This window comes from Microcaecilia unicolor, chromosome 2 (assembly GCF_901765095.1).
Source record: "Microcaecilia unicolor chromosome 2, aMicUni1.1, whole genome shotgun sequence".
NCBI classification, from domain to species: domain Eukaryota; kingdom Metazoa; phylum Chordata; class Amphibia; order Gymnophiona; family Siphonopidae; genus Microcaecilia; species Microcaecilia unicolor.
This window is the reverse complement of record NC_044032.1, coordinates 577,050,828-577,072,952: the sequence shown is the minus strand read 5'-3', so window position 1 is coordinate 577,072,952 and position 22,125 is coordinate 577,050,828. Positions and strand designations below refer to the sequence as shown.

At 42.4% G+C, this 22,125-nt stretch overlaps 1 protein-coding gene across 1 annotated transcript in view; it reads left to right on the top strand.

Annotated features, from left to right (window-relative positions):
- WWC2 (WW and C2 domain containing 2) overlaps positions 1–22,125 on the top strand; it is a 306,912-nt gene that overhangs the window by 204,875 nt on the left and 79,912 nt on the right. The window contains exon 11 of the mRNA XM_030191517.1: positions 4,400–5,019. Within this exon, the coding sequence (XP_030047377.1) occupies positions 4,400–5,019 (620 nt within the window). The remainder of the gene's footprint in view (positions 1–4,399; positions 5,020–22,125) is intronic.

Here is a 22,125-nt window from a genome sequence, read left to right as displayed (position 1 = left end):
CCAGGAGGCCATTCCACAAGTTCACCACCCTTTCCATGAAGAAGTATTTCCTCAGGTTACTTTTCCCTGTGTCCCCTTTCACCTTCATCCTATGCCCCCTCATTCCAGAGCTTTCTTTCAGTTGAAAGAGACTTGCCTCCTGTGCTTTTATGCTGTGTAGATATTTAAATGCCTCTAGCATATATCCCCTCTCCAACCTTTCTTCCAAAGTATGCATATTGAGATCTTTGTCTGACCCCATACAATTTATGATGTAGACCACTGACCATTTTAGTACCCAGCCTATGGACTGACTCCATCCTGATTATATCTTTTTAAAGATATGGTCTCCAGAATTGTGCATAATATTCTAAATGAGGTCTCACTAGAATCTTGTATAGGGTCATCATCACTTCCTTTTTCCTACTGGCCATTTCTCTCCCTGTGTATCCAAGCATTCTTCTAGATTTTGCCGTCACCTTTTCAGAGATTGCACGGTGCTGTTGCCAGAAGCGCTCTTCTGTGAATTGCGCGCGGTTTATATATGGGGCGCAAGATGAGCAGCTAGGTGTGTGCTTGCGTTAAGCCTTTGGGTTCAAGTTGCAGGCTAGACTAGGCTTCAGGGTGTTGCAGGTGCATCAGCTGTTCCCCCTCTAAAAATCTGCTTTACCTCAGTGCACAATCTGAACTGTACTAGAGGGTGAAGTCTGCCAAGATCTTAAAAAGCATCAGTGCCATTTACCTCTGTACTGAAATTCTTTTTTAGGGGGGGGGGGGGAGTTACTACAGGGCTAGTAAGCACCATTCAGTCCCTTTACTGCTCTTCAGTAAAGTCAGACTGAAATTAAGTAAAGAAGGAAAAGCTTTTGTGTGCCCTGAGAATGGAAAGGACAAATCAATGCTGGACATGGATAGAGGGGAGGGAAGAGTGAGGAAGGAGATGTGATGAGGGAAAAGAAAGAGAGGAGAAAAACTGCACATGGATGAAGAAAATAGGCAGAAGTTGGATTCACTGGACAATCAAGTCTGCGGGGGACCCAGCTTTTACTTACGGATGTAGGGCAAGAAATGAAGAAGAAAGGAGGAAAGTAAAGAAATAAATGGAAAGGAAGCCCTGGAAACGGAATTAAGAGGACAGATAGCAGAATCGGATACTGGACCAGCATGATCAGAAAAACAAAGTCACCAGACAGCAAAGGTAGAAAAAATCATTTTATTTTCATTATAGTGTTTGGAATATGTCCACTTTGAGAATCAGGTGCTCAACATTAAAAGTTTATATTTATTTACTTATTTATGGCATTTTATCCCATATTAAACATGAATTAGATTGGAACCTGGGATCATTTAATTTTTTTTTCCTGGAGTAATGAATTGCCCCCCCCCCCCCAGGCTCTCTCCCTGGCTATAGCCAGCTCTGCAATGTGGGGGGGGGGGGGGGGGGGCGCATATGTGGGACCGGGGAGAGAGCCTGTTGTTCAACATTTACCAGCACACCACTGCCCTATAGGCTGCCTGGAAAAGTCCTTTGGCTCCTTATGTGTGGCAGGTCTCTTCTTTCCCTCTTGGACTCCAAGCTGAAGTTTCCCAGTCGGCTCCTGGACAAGGTCGTGTAGATAGGCTGCCTTCTTCACTGTGTCTTTAGTCTGTGTTTACAGTGTAAGGCCATTAGTGATGAAGCTGGAATGCACACAGCTCTTCTCTGGAACTATCTTAGTTGAAGCTAAGATGCTACCCAGTACTGGTTCTTACTCAGTACGGCATATATTCTTACTTCAGTTTAGCTATTAAACTGTTGACTGGTTCCAGGAGATTTGATTTGAACATTTGACACCATTATTACGGGAGGAACACTGGCTTTCTATAACCACCTGGATCTCTTTTAAAATCTTATGTCTCATTTATAAGGTTTTATCTACAGGTTCTCCGCGGTATTTGCTTGATTTCTTGGTTTCCTATGTACCTGCTAGGACACTCGGATCCTCTTCATAGAATCTTTTGACCGTCCCATCTCCTCGGGATATACCTTCAAACTGTATGAAGCCACATGTTTGAGGTCTCTGGACCTGTGCTGTGGAATGCCTTCCCTGTATGTGTTTGGCAGGAACTGACTTTTTCCTCCTTTATGAAACAGCTAAAGGCCTCTTTGTTCTTGTGGCTTTTAGCTCCTAATTTGATGACCTGCCTCCCTTGTTTTGTGGTGCTTGGGAGTGGTCTCTTGGGTGCCTCTGGGATCTGCTTTGTGTATATGTATATATGTATATATGTATATAATCATATACCTGTGATTGTCTGCTGTGACTCTCTGCTCTTCTGTTTCTTTCCTATTTTATCTTGGTGTTCTTTTCTCATTTTAATATATTTTATGTTATTATTGTGAACCGCCTAGATTTTGCTTGAGCGATATATCAAATTTTAATAAACTATGGGCCCCATTTACTAAGCTGCGTAGGCGCCCAGCGCGTGCAAAAATATTTGGCATGCATCCGATACATGTGTCTGAAAAATATTTTTAATTTTCTGGCGTGCGAAGCGGACGTGCGCCACGTGGCATCCGACACACGTAGGTCCTTACAGCCCAAATTCTTTACCACTAGATCTATGGCTGGCGGTAAGGTCTGAGACCCAAAATGGACGTTTGGCAATTTTGGTTTTGCCACATGTCCATTTTCGGGGGGGGGGGGGGGGGGGAGGCCTTTTTTACAGGTGTGCTGAAAAATGATTCTGCGCGCCCAAAACCCATGCCTACAGTACTGCAGGCCATTTTTCAGCTCACCTTGGTAAAAGGACCCCTTGGAAACTTTGAGCACTGAGGGCTTTAGCTCCTCAGTAATACTCAGAGGGACTGCTATTGAAATAACACCCATCAGAGAGAGGTGTCTGTCTCTCAGTCTAACTACCTGTATAGCTCTTGTGTCTAACGCCTTGAATAAATCCCCCTCCTCTCAGTCAGTATCTCTCATATAGGGGTCCTTTTACTAAGCAGCTGTAGGGATAACGCTCAGGTAGTGCACGCCAAATCGGCACTACCACAGGGGTAGTACGGGCACCCTGTGGTAGTTTTGAAGTTTACACGCACTGTTTCTCACAGTAGAAAATATTTTTCTATTTTTTACGGGGGGGGGGGGGGGGGGGCATTCCCGTGGTCATCAGCACCATTGATTTACAGTGATGTTAAATGTTTGATTTATATTTTGTAATAACTTTTAATGAAGTTCTATTTTATAATTTTAACTAGATTCTTATGATTTTGCTGTTTATGTTTTGTTATAGTGTATGTATTTTAATATTTTAGGGGTCCTTTTACTAAGTCGCGTAGGCACCCACGCGTACCCAACACACGCCAATTTGGAGTTACTGCCTGGCCACCGTGTGGCCCGGGTGGTAATTTCATTTTTTACACGCGTCCGCTGTATGTGTCCGAAAAATAATTTTTATTTTATGACGTGCAGCAAAAACGGGCGGTAATCAGCATTTGGCGCGCATAGATCATTATTGCCCATTTACCGCATGAGATCTTACCACTAAGTCAATGGGTGGCGGTAGGTCTCAGCCCCAAAATGGACACACGCCAATTTTTATTTTGCCGCATGTCCTTTTTCAGCAAAATAAACAAAGGCATTTTTTACAGGCATGCTGAAAAATGGATCTGCGCATGCCCAAAACAGACGCCTACACTAGCGCAGGCCATTTTTCAGCTCACCTTAGTAAAAGGACCCCTTATTTTTTGTATATATTTATGATTAATTGTAAACTGTTTTTTGATATGATGTGTAAGGTGGTATTGGTATATAATGTTTGAAATATAAATACATTTCTCTACAGCTTGCTTTCTGCCCAAAACATGGAAGTGACTATAAATTCAAACTAACTTCTACTGGCCTGCCATTACCTGCTCTGGCTTAGCCTTCTGCTCTCAGGCAGTATGTCTGCCAACCTGTTGCACCAATCCAGCCAACTTCTGAGAAATAGTAACTTGCTGTACCAAGCTGCTTACCCCCACATGCTCTGGTTCACTAGGTCATGATTTCAATGTTTTTTCTCTCGTTATGCAACTAAGGATCCTCTGCATGTCCCACACCTTCTTAAAGTTTATCATTTTAGCTTACACCAGTTCTGGGAGGGCATTTTATGCATCCACCATGCTTTTCGTGAAAAAATAATTCTGAATCAGTTCCTGAGTCTACCCCTATATAGTTTTTGTATCTTGACGCATAGTTCTACAACTTGTATTTTACTGAACACGAAAATTCAATAGAAAGATTTTTGCATGTGTGAGGATAACCACCACAAGTATTTGCTACAAGGTTTAACTTTTTCGTAAGTAATTAACTGTGTCTTGTGCTTACGAATCTCTTCTTTTAGTTTATGTATATTGTATAAGTGTTGAACGAGAAATAAATGTGTTTTCTTGTTGCAGTTTGTCTACCAGTACATTATCTGTTTCTTCCGGGAGCAGTCTTGGCTCACTGGCATCTAGTCGAGGATCTCTGAATACATCTAGCAGAGGGTCCCTAAATTCCCTGAGCTCTACAGATCTCTATTATACGCAAAGTGAGCAAGTAACAGACTTGGACTATCAGTATAAACTTGACTTCATCTTGCAAGAAAAGAGTGGCTACATTCCTTCCGGACCCATCACCACAATTCATGAAAATGAGGTGGCCAGCTCGCATAGCAGATTGGGTTATAGCAACTCTTCTGGCTCTCCATCGCCAGGACATACTACAAAAGTGGTTGAGCCTCCCAAATCTGTCACCTCGCTTTCCTCAAGGTCCTCTCTATCTTCTCTTTCTCCACCTGGGTCTCCACTGGTTCTAGAAGGAGTCTTTACAGCATCCACCCAGGACTTACCCCTGCACCATCTCCCCACAGACTTTGAAGACTGTGAATTGCCTGGACATTTTGCAGGCATGGACCTCTCTGAACACCAGATCTTACTGGATGCCGAAGCAGGAGTATCCTCAGCACTTAACGAAGATAAAGATCTCCATGAAGAGAACAGGCAAATGTCGACATCTTTAAATGAAGGGAATGCAGGTAAATACTCCTAAGAAATGAAAAGCAATGTGCAAGACCAACATATAACCTATTATCAATGCTCCTAGCCTCCTGCTATTCTATGGTAGTAAAAAGGATTGCAAAATTCAGTCTTTCCCATGGAATCACTGTGAGAAATGGAGGGCTGGAGTGAAGGCTTCCCTATTTTCTCTAGGATGGGAGAGGGTGGCCTGTTGCAGTGTTGTCTGTGGTAGCATGGCACCTTAGGTTGTGTCCTTCCCTTCTGCTTCTGGCTGGATTGTTGCAAAGATCAAAGTGAAATAGTCTGGTCAGAAGCAGAGAGAGAGACCACAGTCTGAAAATATGTTCTGCTGATACCATGTTTATGTGTTTATTTTTATTAGACTTAATATGCAGCTTAAACTATATAGTGGTTAAGAAGGTGAATGAGGGGCAGGGGGAACAAGGGGTGGGATGGGGTAAGAGCTTCTCTGATGATGTGTCGAAGGACAAGAGAGAACAAGTTGGGTTTGAGTTGCAAGGGAAAGTGAGTCGGGATGAGGTAGCAAAGGAAAAGTGAGTGGTAGGATTGTGAGCCAGGGGAGTGTGAGTAAATTTGGGGATTGGGCAAAAGGAGAGAGGATCAGAGGTATTGTGGGGTGTAAGAAGATCAGGGAGGGTGAGTAAGTAAATGTGAGGATCAGAGTAGAAGGGGGAGAAAGTGAGGAAATCATTGACTGGGAAGATTGAAGGTGGTGTGGAGTGTAAGTGAGAGAAAGGATCAGTGTAGGGAGGGGTATGAGGAGATTGATCCTTTGTGTCCTGATCCTGTATCCCTTCGTTATTCTCCTGTCCCAATCTGTCTTCTCTCCCCTTTCCCCATTCTTCTTCCTGATTCCCCTCTCCTATCCACCCCTTCCTCTACCTGTCCATCCACCTCCTTCCTTACCCCCTACCCCTTCTTCCTATGTTCTCATCTCCATTTCTCTTCTCTGAGATCCATTCTCCTGAGATTCTCCCTTCTCATCCCATTCCCTAGATCTTTTGTCCTTCTCCCAATTTCAATCCCCACCACTAATCATTAAGATTGTTTCCCCCCCACCCAAAAGGGACAAATAAATAACTAGACATGCAAGAAAAACTAGACAAAGACTTTTTACAACTAAAGTTTAAAAAGGCAAATCTATGGAAGTTGATGAAAAAGAGCTGCCTGGTTGCTGCAGAATTTTCAAACTCTTGTCCCAGAAGCTTGACAACTCTGTCTCAGGAAACCAGGGGCTGTGCATATAGAAGAACATAAAAGTAGCCATACTGGGTCAGAACAATGGTCCATCTAGCTCAGTATCCTGTTTTCCAAACAGTGGTCAAGCCAGGTCACAAATACCTGGCAGAAACCCAAATTGTGGCAACACTCCATACTACAAATCCCAGCGCAAGCAGTTGCTTCCCATGTCTGTCTCAATAGCAGACTATGGACTTTTCCTCCAGGAATTTGTCCAAACTAGATACACTGGATACACTAATTGCGGTTACCACATCCTCCGGCAAAGAGTTCCAGAGCGTAACTATAGTTTAGCTCTGTGCTTTAAAATAACTGGCCACTGAGGCAATTTCAGCATTATCTAGTTTCAAAGAAGTACATAAGGACATCTAGAACATTTGGAGTTGACATTTAGGTGCTCATTCTCAAAGCAGATGGATGCCTCAAAATGCCTAAAAAAAAAAAACGTTCATCTGCTAAAAACATCCGAATCCCATTTTGGAAAGTCAAAATTTGGACGTTTCACACTGCAGTTCATCCAGTTAGTAAGTGAACATGTTGTGGACCTGTTTTGGGTGGGACTAGGGAGAGCCCAAGAGTAAGACATCCAGCAGCTATTTTCGAATGGGAAGAAACATCGATGTCTTAAAAAGAAGGACATTTTTATCTAGCCCGGTTTCAGTCACATCCAAGTTACAAAAAGTTACTCTGATTGAGCAGCTGAACACTGGAGGGACCCCTTCTTAATCCCTCAGTGGTTGCTGGCCCCCTCCATCTCCCTGGACAGTGAAACCAGAAAGGAAAACCAGGCTGTATGCCAGGTGTAGGTATTATGGCCATTTTGAACAAAGCAGCAAATGTGACAGAGGAGTAGCCTAGTGGTTAGTGCAGTGGAGTATAAACCAAGGGACACAGGTTCAAATCCCATTATAATGCTGTTGCTTTTCCTCCAGCAACAAAAAAATACTTACTGTACCTGACGGCTGTTGGTGTACATTCAGGTACAGTAGGTATTTTTTGTTCCTGGAGGGCTCACATTGAACCTGGGTCCCTTGGTTTACAGTCCATTGCACTAACCACAAGACAACTCCTCTGTTTTCCAAGCAGCTCTGTGGCCATTTTTATAAGAATGCTGCCAGACGGATGTCCCTGTGCCTTGTTTTCCCCTGTTTATAATTTAAATGTTTCAGGGGCCCTTTTACTAAGCGTGTAGGCACCTATGTGCGCACAACGTGCGTCAGTTTGGAACTGCCGCGTGGCCCGGGCAGTAATTCCATTTTTTACATGCGTCCAAAAATATTTGGTGGTGGGAGGCGGGGCTGGTTGTTAGGAGGCGAGGATAGTGCTGGGCAGACTTATACGGTCTGTGCCAGAGCCGATGGTGGGAAATGGGGCTGGTGGTTGGGAGGCAGGGATAGTGCTGGCCAGACTTATACGGTCTGTGACCTGAAAATGACAGATACAAATCAAGGTAAGGTATACACGAAAAGTAGCACGTATGAGTTTATCTTGTTGGGCAGACTGGATGGACAATGCAGGTCTTTTTCTGCCGTCATCTACTATGTTCTATGCTCTACTATGAATGTGCGGCACTAACCATGCGGTAATCGGCAGTGTACACGCATTGATGATTACCGCCCGGTTAACGCGTGAGACCTTACCGCTGAGTGAATGGGTGGTGGTAAGGTCTTAGACCCAAAATGGACACAAGCCAATTTTTTATTTTGCCGCGCATCCATTTTCGGCCAGAAAAAAAGGTATTTTTTACAGGTGCTCTGAAAAATGGATCTGCGCGCGTCCAAAACAAGTGCCATTTTTCAGCATGCCTTAGTAAAAGGACCCCTTAGTTTGTAAAATGGTTGTTCAGTGTAAGGACGTCCTCATATATTTTTGAATAGGAAATCTGCACATCTTTACTGTTTGAAAATGGCTGTGAGCAGTGGCGTAGGAAGGGGGGGCGGTGGGGCGGTCCGCCCCGAGTGCATGCGCTGGGGGGGGGGGGTGTCGGCTCGCTGGTTCTCTGCTCTTTCTGCCTCGGAACAGGTTACTTTCTGTTCTGGGGCAGAGAAAGCAGGGAAGCAGCAGAGCCGACGCAGCTCCCAGTGACGTGCACTGGAGGCGGATCGGCCCTCCCGCCTGCCCCCCGCTGCAAGGTAGGGTGCATTTCGGGGGGGGGGTTGCGCTCCGGAGGGTGGGGGCGCTGTGCCCTGCACCCGGAGGGGGGGTGCGCAGCGGCGACCCGCCCCAGGTGTCAGGCACCCTCGCTACGGCACTGGCTGTGAGATAGATTTTATTTTTTTTGGACATTATGAGCAGGACGTCCCAATTCTGATTTGGACATTCTTTCAAAAATGCCCCTTTTAGTATGGTTTAACTGGGCAGGAAAGGCTTCTGCCCAGTTAAGCCACATTGACCAGGCTGGGAGCAGATATTCAGTGGCACCTGACTGGAGGATGACATTGAATATCCACTCTGATCACCATGGCACTCTCCAGTTAGTGCTGGGGCAGTCCAGAAGTGGAGTCCAAATGGAGCTGGGAGCTCTCCAGCTACTGTTCAATTCAGTGTGATGATGAAAAAGAAGCTTGTTAAAGATCAATACAGCACTGTCTCCTTTGGAGTCATATGAAGATAAGTAGCCAGTGTTTTTTGTTACTTGATTGATACAAAACACAGCTTGTTATATGTAGGTTGTAATGTAAATAAAAATTGTAGTGGGCTCTTTAAACCATGATGGCAAGTGATTGATTAAGTTGAAAAGAGCTTGGAAATTTGAAATAGCTGGGGCTATAAGAGATCCAATAGCTCATTTGCACACATATTTCTGATGCCACCTGGCTTTTTGTGTCCCTTTTTTAGAAATTGTGTTTAATGATGTTGGTTTTTCTTCTGCCACACTTTTTGCTTCCTCTTTACTACTACTACTACTACTACTACTTATCATTTCTATAGTGCTACCAGACATACGCAGCACTGTACACTTGAACATGAAGAGACAGCCATGCTCGACAGAGCTTACAATCTAATTAGGACAGACAAATAGGGCAAATAAGAGATAAGGGAATATTAAAGTGAAGATGATAAAATAAGGGTTCGGAACAAGTGAATAAGGGTTAGGAGTTAAAAGCATTCCATTGTTCAATTCAGTGGCAGTACCTGGATAGCCGGTTAACTTAGGATAGCAAGAAGTGTGGTACCCAGGTAACTCCCAGTGGCCACCCCAGACATGGATATTCAGTACTGGTACCCGGATAGGGGTGAGCACTAAATAAGTACATAAGTATTGCCATACTGGGACAGACTGAAGGCCTATCAGGCCCAGCATCTTGTTTCCATCAGTGGCCAATCCAGGTCACAAGTACCTGGCAAGATCCCCCAAAAGTACAATACATTTTATGCTGCTTATCCTAGAAATAAACAGTGGATTTTCCCCAAGTCCATTTTAATAATGGTCTATGGACTTTTCCTTTAGGAAGCCATCCAAACCTTTTTTTAAACCCCACAAAGCTAACTACTTTAACTACATTCTCTGGCAATGAATTCCAGAGTTTAATTACATGTTGAGTGAAGAAAACTTTTCTCCAATTTTACCTTTCTACCCCTGATATCTCACCTTGCATCCAAACCAAAGTTTCAGCGTGCTTGTCTGACATTGCTGTCTGGATGTCTCAACGCCACCTGAAATTAAATATGACGAAAACCAAGCTTCTCATTTTCCCCCCCAAACCCACCTCCCCACTCCCCCCATTTTCTATTTCTGTTGATGGCTCTCTCATTCTCCCTGTCTCCTCAGCTTGAAACCTTGGGGTCATCTTTGACTCTTCTCTTTCCTTCTCTGCTCATATCCAGCAGATCGCCAAGACCTGTCATTTCTTTACAACATCCGTAAAATCCGCCCCTTTCTTTCCGAGCACTCTACCAAAACCCTCATCCACACCCTTGTCACCTCTCGTTTAGACTACTGCAATCTGCTTCTTGCTGGCCTCCCACTTAGTCACCTCTCCCCTCTCCAATCGGTTCAAAACTCTGCTGCCCGTCTCATCTTCCGCCAGGGTCGCTTTACTCATACTACCCCTCTCCTCAAGTCGCTTCACTGGCTCCCTATCCGTTTTCGCATCCTGTTCAAACTCCTTCTACTAACCTATAAATGTACTCACTCTGCTGCTCCCCAGTATCTCTCCACACTTGTCCTTCCCTACACCCCTTCCCGTGCACTCCGCTCCATGGATAAATCCTTCTTATCCGTTCCCTTCTCCACTACTGCCAACTCCAGACTTCGCGCCTTCTGTCTCACTGCACCCTAGGCCTGGAATAAACTTCCTGAGCCCCTACGTCTTGTGTCCCTTTTTTAGAAATTGTGTTTAATGATGTTGGTTTTTCTTCTGCCACACTTTTTGCTTCCTCTTTACTACTACTACTACTACTTATCATTTCTATAGTGCTACCAGGCACTATCTCTCCTTGGCCACCTTTAAATCTAGACTGAAAGCCCACCTCTTTAACATTGCTTTTGACTCATAACCACTCCCCTCAACCTACCCTCCTCTCCTCTTTCCTGTACACATTAATTGATTTGATTTGCTTACTTTATTTTTTGTCTATTGGATTGTAAGCTCTTTGAGCAGGGACTGTCTTTCTTCTATGTTTATGTAGCGCTGCGTAAGCCTTGTAGCGCTATAAAAATGCTAAATAGTAGTAGTAGTCGTTTAAAATTTACTACTTTGTAGCTTCATCGCGTGCCCCCTAGTCCTAGTATTTTTGAAAAAGTAAACAAGCGATTCACATCTACCCATTCCACACCACTTATGATTTTATAGACCTCTATCATATCTCCCCTCATCCTTTTTTTTCTCTGAGTGTAATTCAGATAAAAGAACACTGACCACTGTCAGCTGAATATTGCTCCCTTTATTTTTAAATCACATAAATATATATTTCTTTTTGTTTATTTTTTTTTGTATCACAAAAAACACAAAATAGTGGAACAAGGAAAAGTATTCCAAAGCACATAAACTTAAACCAATAGTAACACCTAAATGAGAAGAATATAAGTTATATACTTAAGGGCTTTGTGGTTATAAGGCCTCTTATGAGCCATCCCATTTCAGACCACAACCAGAAGCCCACCGTCAATAATCATTTACTGTATTCTTCTCATCTAGCACAACTGAACTACTAAATTTATTTGAAAATATTTTTTATACAAAAATTCTTATATAAACACAAAGCATGTGACCAAAGAAGAGTACTTAGCTTCAAAAGAAGAAGCATCTTCACCATTTACTGGACTCAGCGTTAACAGAGAAGATTCACATAAGATGGCACAACCAAATGGCTGTCCCCACAGCGTTTCGGCAGAAACTCCCTGCCTGCTTCTGGAGTCTTGTAACAATTTGGACCGCACATAACACAAATATATATAAAAGGCGTAATTAATATATGTCACTCTCCAGAATACAAATCCTAAAATTGACTTACAAAAATTAAAAACACACAGGCCAAATACCACCCATTCAAAAATAGGATCATATCAAGGTCCTCAACGAGCATGTGTGATGTCATAGAAATAGGGAGGGCAATACATGTCACATGCCAAGCCCGCCCGCAGTTTCAGATCAACCAATCACCTGAACCCACACTGAACTCTCCACTTTAACAGGAAACACAGAACTTCGAACCCCTAAAGCCAGTCTAATTCCCAATGTTTTTATTGTATGTCCAGTACTGCAGTTGAATCTTGACTTATATTAACCCTGCTCTTCCACCCTGAGCATTTCCTAATTTGCCTGCCAGTAGTGCTGATGCTTTGATAGGCACAAATACCCCGTCTTTACTAGTTTAAGGTAACCATACTGTCATAATTTAGAAATTTAAGCCTATGTTTAAACACAGGTTTTCAGAGGTAAATGGCTCCTATGCTTATATACTGTACCACTTAAGTCTCTGAAACTTTATACAAGATCTTAAAATATGAAAACTTGGGTGCTCTACTTTGTTCCGTAGTGTTAAATATAAGGATGTGAGAACTAGTTTGACTTAATTTCATGGGCAGCACAACAATTTCCAATGTTGTTTGCAGCATTGTTTGTTTTGATGAATCTACATTTTTGTTTTGAGGGCAATGTCATTTAGGGCCAAGGCGCGCTAACATTTTTAGTACGCTCTAAAAATTAGCATATGCTAACCATGTAGATGCCTATAATATTCCTTTGGGCATCTACACAGTTAGCGTGTGCTAAAAACTCTAGCACGCCTTTGTAAACAGGGCCCTTAGAGTGCGCCTCTTTGTAAATGGTGTGTACTCTTATCAACAAACGAAAAACCACAAACGGCCAGATTTCAGTAAATGGTGTTCAAAATTAGGAGCTGGGAAAAAATCTGCGCCAAGTGCTACTCTATAAAGGGCACTCCGGACTGAGCATCCTTTATAGAATGGTGGTTAGTACGGATTCCTGCGAGGACTTAATGCATGCTGAAACGTAGTGTAAATCCTGGCACATAGGTTGGGCACATAACCCGGTATTCTAGAACAGTGCGCTGAAATTTTTTGAACACCCATAACCTGCCCATACCCCCCCCCCCCCCACACACACACATGGTCACCCCGACGCCCCCTTTTGGGTTGTATGTGAGGCACTTTGGCGCACAGTGTTCTAAAATAGCATGTAGGTAGACCCACACATAAGTCCAAATTACTGCCAATTAACATCAATAATTGATTGCTAACACCTCATTAATGAATTAGTTTGAGCACGGATCTCAGATCCATTCCCAAATTTTGGCGACCTATATAGAATTTGGGGGAAAATGTCCTGTGTTTTCTGCTCATTTTTCATTTTTTAAACAATGCGCAACAATATGAGATGTCAACATTTCCTATGTCATTGCAAACAGCAGCCCATCCTTCACTATAACTCACGAGAGCTTTATAAGTTCATATAATGCCTTTTTATTGCTTGTTTTTTTAGATTATGTATGTTGTTTTGTTACCCGCCTTGGCTAAAGGTGAGCTGTAAACCCTAAACCATAAGCAGGCAATATGATTTAGTGTTAAAGTTTTGTTTTAGTTAGCATATTGCTTATGTTTGATTTATTCTTACTGTACACCGCCTTGAGTGAATTTCTTCAAAAAAAGGGGTAAATAAATCCTAATAAATAAATAGTAGTATATGATAGGATATGTAAGGATAGATATGTATTCAGTAAAAGAGTTCTTGGTTGTTTCCCTCCCTCAGCCAATAACCATTGTCCTAAGTACATTCACTTGTGAACAATGAATGACTTTACTTTGTGGGCAAAGGAAAGGCATGGCATGAAGAATGACAGGAGTCTATTGATTATCTTCTGTTTAGTACGTCACAGTTTCACTTATTTTATTGCATAATCTACCTGGAATGAGTAGGTAGTTTTTGTTAAAACATACAGCCCAAAAGCCCTTTGGGGCAATTCTATATGTTGCTGCTTCAGTTTAGGTATCCCAGTGCCGTGCACTTAGCGCCAGTTTTATAATGGCTTCTTGGCACCAAGGTTCCATCATAGAATACGAGCATGTTGTCCCCTACACCCCTTGCTTGTATGCTCCGCTTCCTGATGATCGCCAACTCTACTTTCCTTCTTTGTCCTCAGCACATCTTGATGCTACGCGAAAGTTTGCTTTCTTCTACCTGGCACCATCCCTTTGGAATTCATTAGCAAAACACTTCCGTCTTGAGTTAGCCTTCCCTAAGGCTGGCTTAAAAACACATCTGTTCTCAATTGCGTTTGGGTCTTGACTTTACTTTCCACTCCTCCCCAGTCACCTCCCCCTGGTTTCAGCAGCGTGTCCTTTTCATTTGGCCTCCTTTTCTCTCTGAATTTGTTCTCAACTTTCCTATTTGAATTTTGTAGTTCCTTGACTTTTTCTGTGACTTTGATATTTATTTATTTAGATTTTGCGCACACCTTTTTCAGTAGTAGCTCAAGGTGAGTTACATTCAGGTACACTGGATATTTCTCTGTCCCAGGAGGGCTCACAATCTAAGTTTGTACCTGAGGCATTGGAGGGTTAAGTGACTTGCCCAAGATCACAAGGAGCAGCAGGGGGATTTGAACCAGCCACCTCTGGATTGCAAGACCAGTGCTCTAACCACTAGGCCGCTTTGACATTGTCACAAAAGAAGGTATATAAACCCATGTGTAGACATGCTCTTTTATTCCACGTCAGTGGTAGGCGTAAACTAGTGTGCCTAAGTGTGCCAAGTGACACGTGTAATTTATAGTATTCTATAACTGGGAAACATGCCCGTGGCTCTCCCATGCCTCGTCCACATGTTTACCTCCTTGCAATTAGGCGCTATGGTACTGAGGCACTATCTTATAGGATAGTATTCATATAGGTGCCTGTCATTCAGTGGTGCCTTTGACACACCTAAATGGTGTATACCTGTAGGCGCCAGCTTATAAAAATCCCCCCCCCCCTTTTTTTTTTTACAAAGCTCAAAATGTTTTGTGAATCATTTTGAAACTTTTGAAAAGTTGCAAAGGTTCTATGAAGGCAAAATGGTATCCCTTTTTTTCAGCCCTAATTAAACGTGTCTTGAGGTAAAGTGTTCAATTCATAAGGAGAAAATTTTGGCATTGGTTCTTTCAGCAAGAAAGTGCCTGGTCTGAGGTTATTAGCACATACAGCTTTGATAAAAATATTATTATAAGTTTGATGGAAAGAGTTTGTTCTTTTCTGGGTTTCTACACTTCTGTAAAGGCTATGCCAAGAGTACTTATTAGTGAAATTCAGAGCCAGAAAGCTTTCGGCAAGTTACAGTATAGCCTTTCAAAGTTGTCCTTCCAAGGATGGAAATGAAACACTCATGGGACTTATACAGTTGTGCTGTGCAGCTAATTAACTGTACTGGATCAGTGGCTCTCTGAAATCTTAGAGGAATGTTACGAGATAAACGCCTGTTTCAATTCACAGGTTGCAAAATAAATTCTATTCCTACATTTACAGTAGCGGCAATGGGAGCCTATTCTTGTTGGCCATTTTGTAGTGCTCGTTTTGCGTACAACACTGCCACCATGTGAGCAGGATACTTACTAGTTTAGAATTCAGCTTGTGATAAATGTGTGAAGGGTGGTAGATTTTGAACTCTTATAGCAGTCAGTGCATTTTTGAATGTGGTAAAAAAAAAAGCTGAGGTCCTTGGTGTAATGAGCCTCTACACAGTTCATTCTCTGGTGAACACTAGTCTATATTTCACAAAGTTACTAGGCGGAACGATTGACAATCTGCTTGATGGAGGTTTGGGAGTTAATGTAGCTAGAGGGGGAGTCTGAGTTATGTCTCACTTCTGGAGAATGTTGTGCCTGTCATTCAAGATGAAGCCATAAGGAGAACATAAAAGGAAGTGTCAGTAAAAAAGAATATACTCTATATTATAAGTGATTAGTGGCTTGCTTACAGGGGCAGCAGAATATCTTTTTACATTGGAGGGCTAAACAAACCAAGCTCTGTCCTTATTCCCTAGCCCCCTCTCCCTACACACACACATTCCCATCATTGTTTTTGCTGATGCTGTCTGGGGTATAGCTCTAGTGTCCCATCCTGTTTTGCTACCTTCAACCACAATTTGTCTGATATTTAAAACTATCTCAGGAATGGCTCCTTGCTGGTTAAATAGCCTAAAAACAGCTAAGCACTAATATTCAAATCGAGATAGCTATCTCAACTGAATATTACTGCTTAGTGGCTAGCCTGTCACAGGCTACATCGCATGGCATAGTTGGTTAGTGCCAATATTCATTTGCTGACCGGCTAAGTTTAGCAGACAAATAGACCTGCATATATATAGCAGGTCTAGTTTTAGCCACTATAACGTAGCTGGTCAGGAATGAATATCAGCTGAACTGGCTGTTTTTAGTGGTCAAAAAACCCCAGAAATTCAACACCAGTTGCCGGATACTGCCCCAGCATTGAATTTCCGGGTTTGCCGCTGACCGTGGGAGTTAGCTGGGTTCCCTCCTGCAGTCTCAGTACCAGCCCCCATGTGTTTTATTGTTGCTAGGGAAGTATCTCAGCAGGTGTCCATGGATGAGCACTCTTATCTTACCCATTGGAATATTGCACTGAGGGGAGTTCCTCTCTTTCACAGTATTTGAAGCAAGCTGAAAACAGTTGTAAACCTTTGTCCCTAATCAAATACATAAAAAACCAAGGCAGAAAGATATGCCAACAGCATCACCGAGTATTGAACACTGTCACAACCCGGGATGGGCCCTTGGGCTGCAGCCGAGTTGATGCTACCCAGTCAACCCAAGGGCTGGCTAGTCCCCAACTGCCAGCGGGCGAGACACCTAGGCAAGGCTGGACTGACATGATGTGTCATGACATGTCCAAATGAGCCACTTAATATTGGAATAATTGAAAACTCTTATTATTCTGATGCCAATTTTATTAACATTTTTATCTCTCTTAGTATTTCATGGTCTGCCTCTTCAACATAGAACTGTTAATATGAGAAAGAAAAGAGTAAATATAATGTTAAATTGGAAGATTAGAAGGGTAGGTTAAAAAGAAACATTCAATCGGATGGTAGTATATTCCCACTGCTATACATTTCATTTTGGAAGAGATGTTTATCGTTTATTCATTTACTAGACCGTCACTTATTACAAAGGTAAGTCAGAACGGTTTACAATGTAATATAACATTAAAATATAACGTTACAATACTTTAAAACATACTCTGGAATCAATTTATGATAGGAAAGCACAGCAAACCACTCAATTAAAAACAATTCATACGAATTACTTAAGCTATAATCATAATCATAAAAACATTTAATAAAATCTGGAGAAATATAGAAAAGAAAAGTATATTCTCTTTTTTTCCAACCTTTCTTTCCCCTTTTCTCCTATTCTCTCTCTCCCCCTTCTTCTTTCTTTTCTTCTCCTATCCCTTTCCGTTATATTATATTTAGTTTTGTATTAAACATTATCTTCAAATACATCTCGAAAAAAATGCGTTTTTAAAATTTTGCGGAAATGAGTGTAGGAGTCTTCAAGCCTAAGTTCTTTAGGAAGGCAGTTCCAAAGGGTGGGGGCTAAGAAGAAAAATGCAGATGTTCTCGTTGATTCCCATCTAGCTTTGGATGGAGATGGAATTACAAATCTGTTGTCTATCAACGACTGAAGTGTCCACGCTGGTGTATAAGGGATAGTAAGATTAGACAAATACGATGGACTAGATAAGTAAAATGCTTTGTGTGTGAATGTAAGAATTTTAAATTTTATCCTAGCTTCTATTGGAAGCCAGTGCAATTGATATTAACAGTGGAGTAATTCTGTCATATTTTGAAGCTCCTCAAATAATGTGAGCTGCTGTATTTTGAATCGTCTGTAAATAGTGCAGTTAAATGTAACCACCTTCCCTGATTTGGTCCCCTGGATTAGTTAGTATTTTTGAAACTATACAATTATGGCTGGCAAATGTTCATGTGGATAAGGGTGAGCTGGTTGATGTAGTACATCTAGACTTTCAGAACTAAAAAGCCAAGGGATAGGAGTCAATCCTGCTTATTTTCGAAGGAGATGGCCGGCCATCTTCTGACACAAATCGGGAGATGGCCGGCTATCTCCTAAACCCGGCCCCAATTGGTATAATCGAAAGCCGATTTTGGCCGGCTCCAACTGCTTTCCGTCGCAGGGCCGGCCAAAGTTAAAGGGGGCATTTCGGCAGGGTATGGAAGGCGGGACGGGGGCGTGGTTACGAGATGGCCGGCTTCGGCCGATAATGGAAAAAAGAAGGCCGGCTCTGACAAGCACTTGGCCGGCTTCACTTGGTCGATTTATTTTTAGGACCAAGCCTCCAAAAAGTGCCCCAACTGACTAGATGACCACCGGAGGGAATCGGGGATCACCTCCCCTTACTCCCCCAGTGGTCACCAACCCCCTCCCACCCAAAGAAAATTATAAATCATTTTTTGTCAGCCTCTATGCCAGCCTCAAATGTCATACTCAGCTCCATGACAGCAGTATGCAAGTCCCTGGAGCAGTTGTTAGTGGGTGCAGTGCACTTCAGGCAGGTGGACCCAGGCTCACCCCCCTACCTGTTACATGAGCCCTCCAACCCCCCCCCCCCCCCAAAACCCACTGTACCCTCATGTAGGTGCCCCCTTCATCCCTAAGGGTTATGGTAGTGGTGTACAGTTGTGGGGAGTGGGTTTTGGGGGGGCTCAGCACACAAGGTAAGGGAGCTATGCACCTGGGAGCAATTTTTGAAGTCCACTGCAGTGCCCCCTAGGGTGCCTGGTTGGTGTCCTGGCATGTGAGGGGGACCAGTACAATACAAATGCTGACTCCTTCCACAACCAAATGCCTTGGATTTGGCCGGGTTTGAGATAGCCACCGTTAGTTTCCATTATCGCTGAAAACCAATGCCGGCCATCTCTAAAGCCGGCCCAAATGTTGAGATTTGGCCGGCTTCGACCATATTATCGAAACGAAAGATAGCCGGCCATCTTGTTTCGATAATACGGTCGGGACGCCGCTTTACGGGGCCGGCCATATAGATGGCTGGCCCCGTTCAATTATGCCCCTCAATGTAATATTGTGGATTGGGAATTTGGTTAAAAGATAGAAAACAAAGGTAGGGTTGAATGGCCAATTCTCTCAATGGTAAGGAAAAAGCATATTGGAGGGCCTAAGGGATCTGTACTGGGACTGGTGCTTTTTAGCATATTTATAAATGATCTGGAAATGGGAATGACAAGTGAGGTGATATTGCATGCAGAATATGAGAAATTGCAGGAGGACCTTAGAAAATTGGAAGACTGAACATCCAAATGGCAAATGAAATTTAATGTGGATAAGTGCAAAATAATGTACATCATGAAGAATAATCCAAATCATTCCATCTTTATGCTAGTTCCACATAAGAGTCACTAGCCAAGAAAAAGATCTAGGAGTCATTGGGGACAATACATTGAAATCTTCCACTCGGTGTGCTGTGGTGGGACAAAATGCAAACTGAATGTTAGTAATTATTAGGAAAGGAATAGAAAATAAGACAAAGAATGTTATAATACCTCTGCATCACTCTATGAGCAACCTCACCTTGAGTGTTGTGTACAGTTCTGTCACCGTATCTCAGAAAAGATATATGGAATTAGAAAAGATTCAAAGAAGGGCGACCAAAATGATTAAGGGGATGGCACTCCTCTCATATAAGGAAAGGCTTAAGAGGTAGGGATTGGAGAAGAGACAGCTGAGGGGGGATATGATAGTGGTCTACCAGTTCCTAAGTGTAGTAGTATGGGTAAATGTGAGTTGATTGTGTACTCTCAAAAAGTACAAAGAGGAGGAGGCATTCCATGAAGTTACTTGGTAATACTTTTAAAACATAGAAGAAAGTATTTTTTTTCACTTATTGAATATTTAAGCTCTGGAACTCATTGCCAGAGGATGTGGTAAAAGTAATTAGCATATGTGGGTTTAAAAAAGGTTTGGACAAATTCTTGGAGGAAAAGTCCAATAACTGCTATTAAGAGTGGCCTAGTGGTTAGGGTGGTGGACTTTGGTCCTGGGGAACTGAGGAACTGAGTTTGATTCCATATCAGGCACAGGCAGCTCCTTGTGACTCCGGGCAAGTCCCTTAAACCCTCCATTGCCCCAGGTACAAATAAGTACCTGTATACAATATGTAAGCCGCATTGGTACAAATGTAACAAAAATAAAAAAAGTATGGTAGACAAAGGGAAAGTCAATATTTATCCCTGGGATCAGTAGCATAGAATCTTGCTAATCTGTGGGATTCTCCCAGATACTCCGACCTGTATTGGCCAGTATTAGAAGCAGGATGCTAAGTTAGAGGGACTGTTGGCCTGACCTAGTATTTCAAAATATGTTCTTATATTGTTAAACCTCTCTTGAATAGGTACACTAAATGAAAAAATGGACTGATGATGAAATGCGATGAAATAAATCTTCACATAAATATAGTTCACTCTGATGGTCCACTAAAAAATATTTTTTTCTATGTGAAACAATAAATGTGTCTTATATGGAGTATATCATTGAGAATAATCATCATGCTTGGGCATTGTATTATAACATCCCACACAATGATAGGAAGTTGTCATTTTTATGAGTATTTTTCCCTTTGATACATGGTTTATATCCTGTTGAATTTTACCTTACTTGTATCTATGCTGTCCTTAACAAACAGTGCTACCCAGCTACCAGTTCAGTCTTCCTTATGATTATGATAGATTTTATACTCTGGTATCAGAATATCCAGTTGGTTATCCTATTTCGACCAAGTCTCTGAAATGTTTATTATGACTATTTCTTCGGTTAATTTATTTATGGTAACACTCCAGTCTTGCATGTAGGCATCTGGCATTCTCACAGAGACAACTAAATCTATTAACCTCTTACTTTTTGTTAGCAATTGATTCAGGTAATTTAGGAGCATTTATATTTTTTCTCTCCTCCAAGTTAACCCCCCCCCCCCCCCCCCCCCGGAATTTGTCAGTTTTAATCATGTGTTCCCTATCAGGGTCTAACTTTAATTGAGAGTAGTATCCTGGGATACTTCACCCAAAGCCATGCATTCCTGAGCATCTATCAGTTTCTCTTTCTCCTTTATAATTGTTAGTGTTAGCAGTTGATTTCCACTGTGAATTAAGGTGGAACCCGTCCTGTCGCAATAGGCTCTCCTTCCCCAGAATGTTCCCTAGTTCCTTACAAATCGAAAGCCCTCCTCTCTGTACCATCATCTCTTCTGCACTTTGCTATTTGAATCTCTGCCTGCCTCTAGGATCCTGTGTATGGAACTAGGAGCACTGCAGGGAATGCTACCCTGGAGATTTTGAATTTCTGTCCCTACCTAAAGTCCTAAATTTGACTTCTAGAGTCTCCCTACTATACCTTCCTATTTTATGGGTACACACATGTACCACAACAGTCAGCTTCTATCTAGGACCTGCTACCAGACTACAAATAATGTAGAGTAGTTTAAAAATAATTTACGCAGGAATTGGCAACCAATGAAGAACCTTTAAAAATGGTGTGACCCACTTCCATCATTTACCTCTCAAAATAAGTTTGCTGCTGTATTCTGAAGGTTCTGCTATTGGATCAACAGTCTATTAGAGACACCCAAGTATACTCTTGTTGCAATAATCTAATTGTGATAATCACCAGTAGACACTGATGAGCATAATAAGTGGATGAATATGCAAATATGAGCTGGAAAGGAAGAAAGAGAGGGCCAATAGGACAAAAGACTGGGAAAAGCATGGCAAGGACTGGTGGAATGCAAGGGGTCACACTGACTGGTAGCAGATTTAAAACAAATGAAAGAAAATGATATTCAGCCAGAGCGCAATTAAGCTGTGAAAATTTCTTGCTAGGGGAGCTTAGTAGTATGGGTAGATTTTAAAACGTTTGGAGGCATATTTTCAAAACACTTACAAAGTTCCATAGTAACCTATGGAACTTTGACTGAGTGCGTTGAAAATGAACCCCTTAGTCAAGTATCCAGAGGACAGATTCATTACCAAATAATAGCCAACTAGATATAGGAATTACCACTTCTAACATCTGTAATTAGGCATCAGGGAAGGGCATGACCAAAGTCGTTATGCCCATATCAGCCCTTTCCTGAAGTCACTTCACTGGCTCCCTATCCATTTCCGTATAAAATTCAAGCTCCTCTTATTGACTTATAAGTGCATTCACTCTGCAGCCCCTCACTACCTCTCCACCCTCATCTCTCCCTACACTCCTTCCCAGGAACTCCGTTCACTAGGCAAATCTCTCCTAATTACACCCTTCTCCTCCATCGCTAACTCCAGACTCCGTTCCTTTTGTCTCGCCGCACCTTATGCCTGGAATGGGCTTCCTGA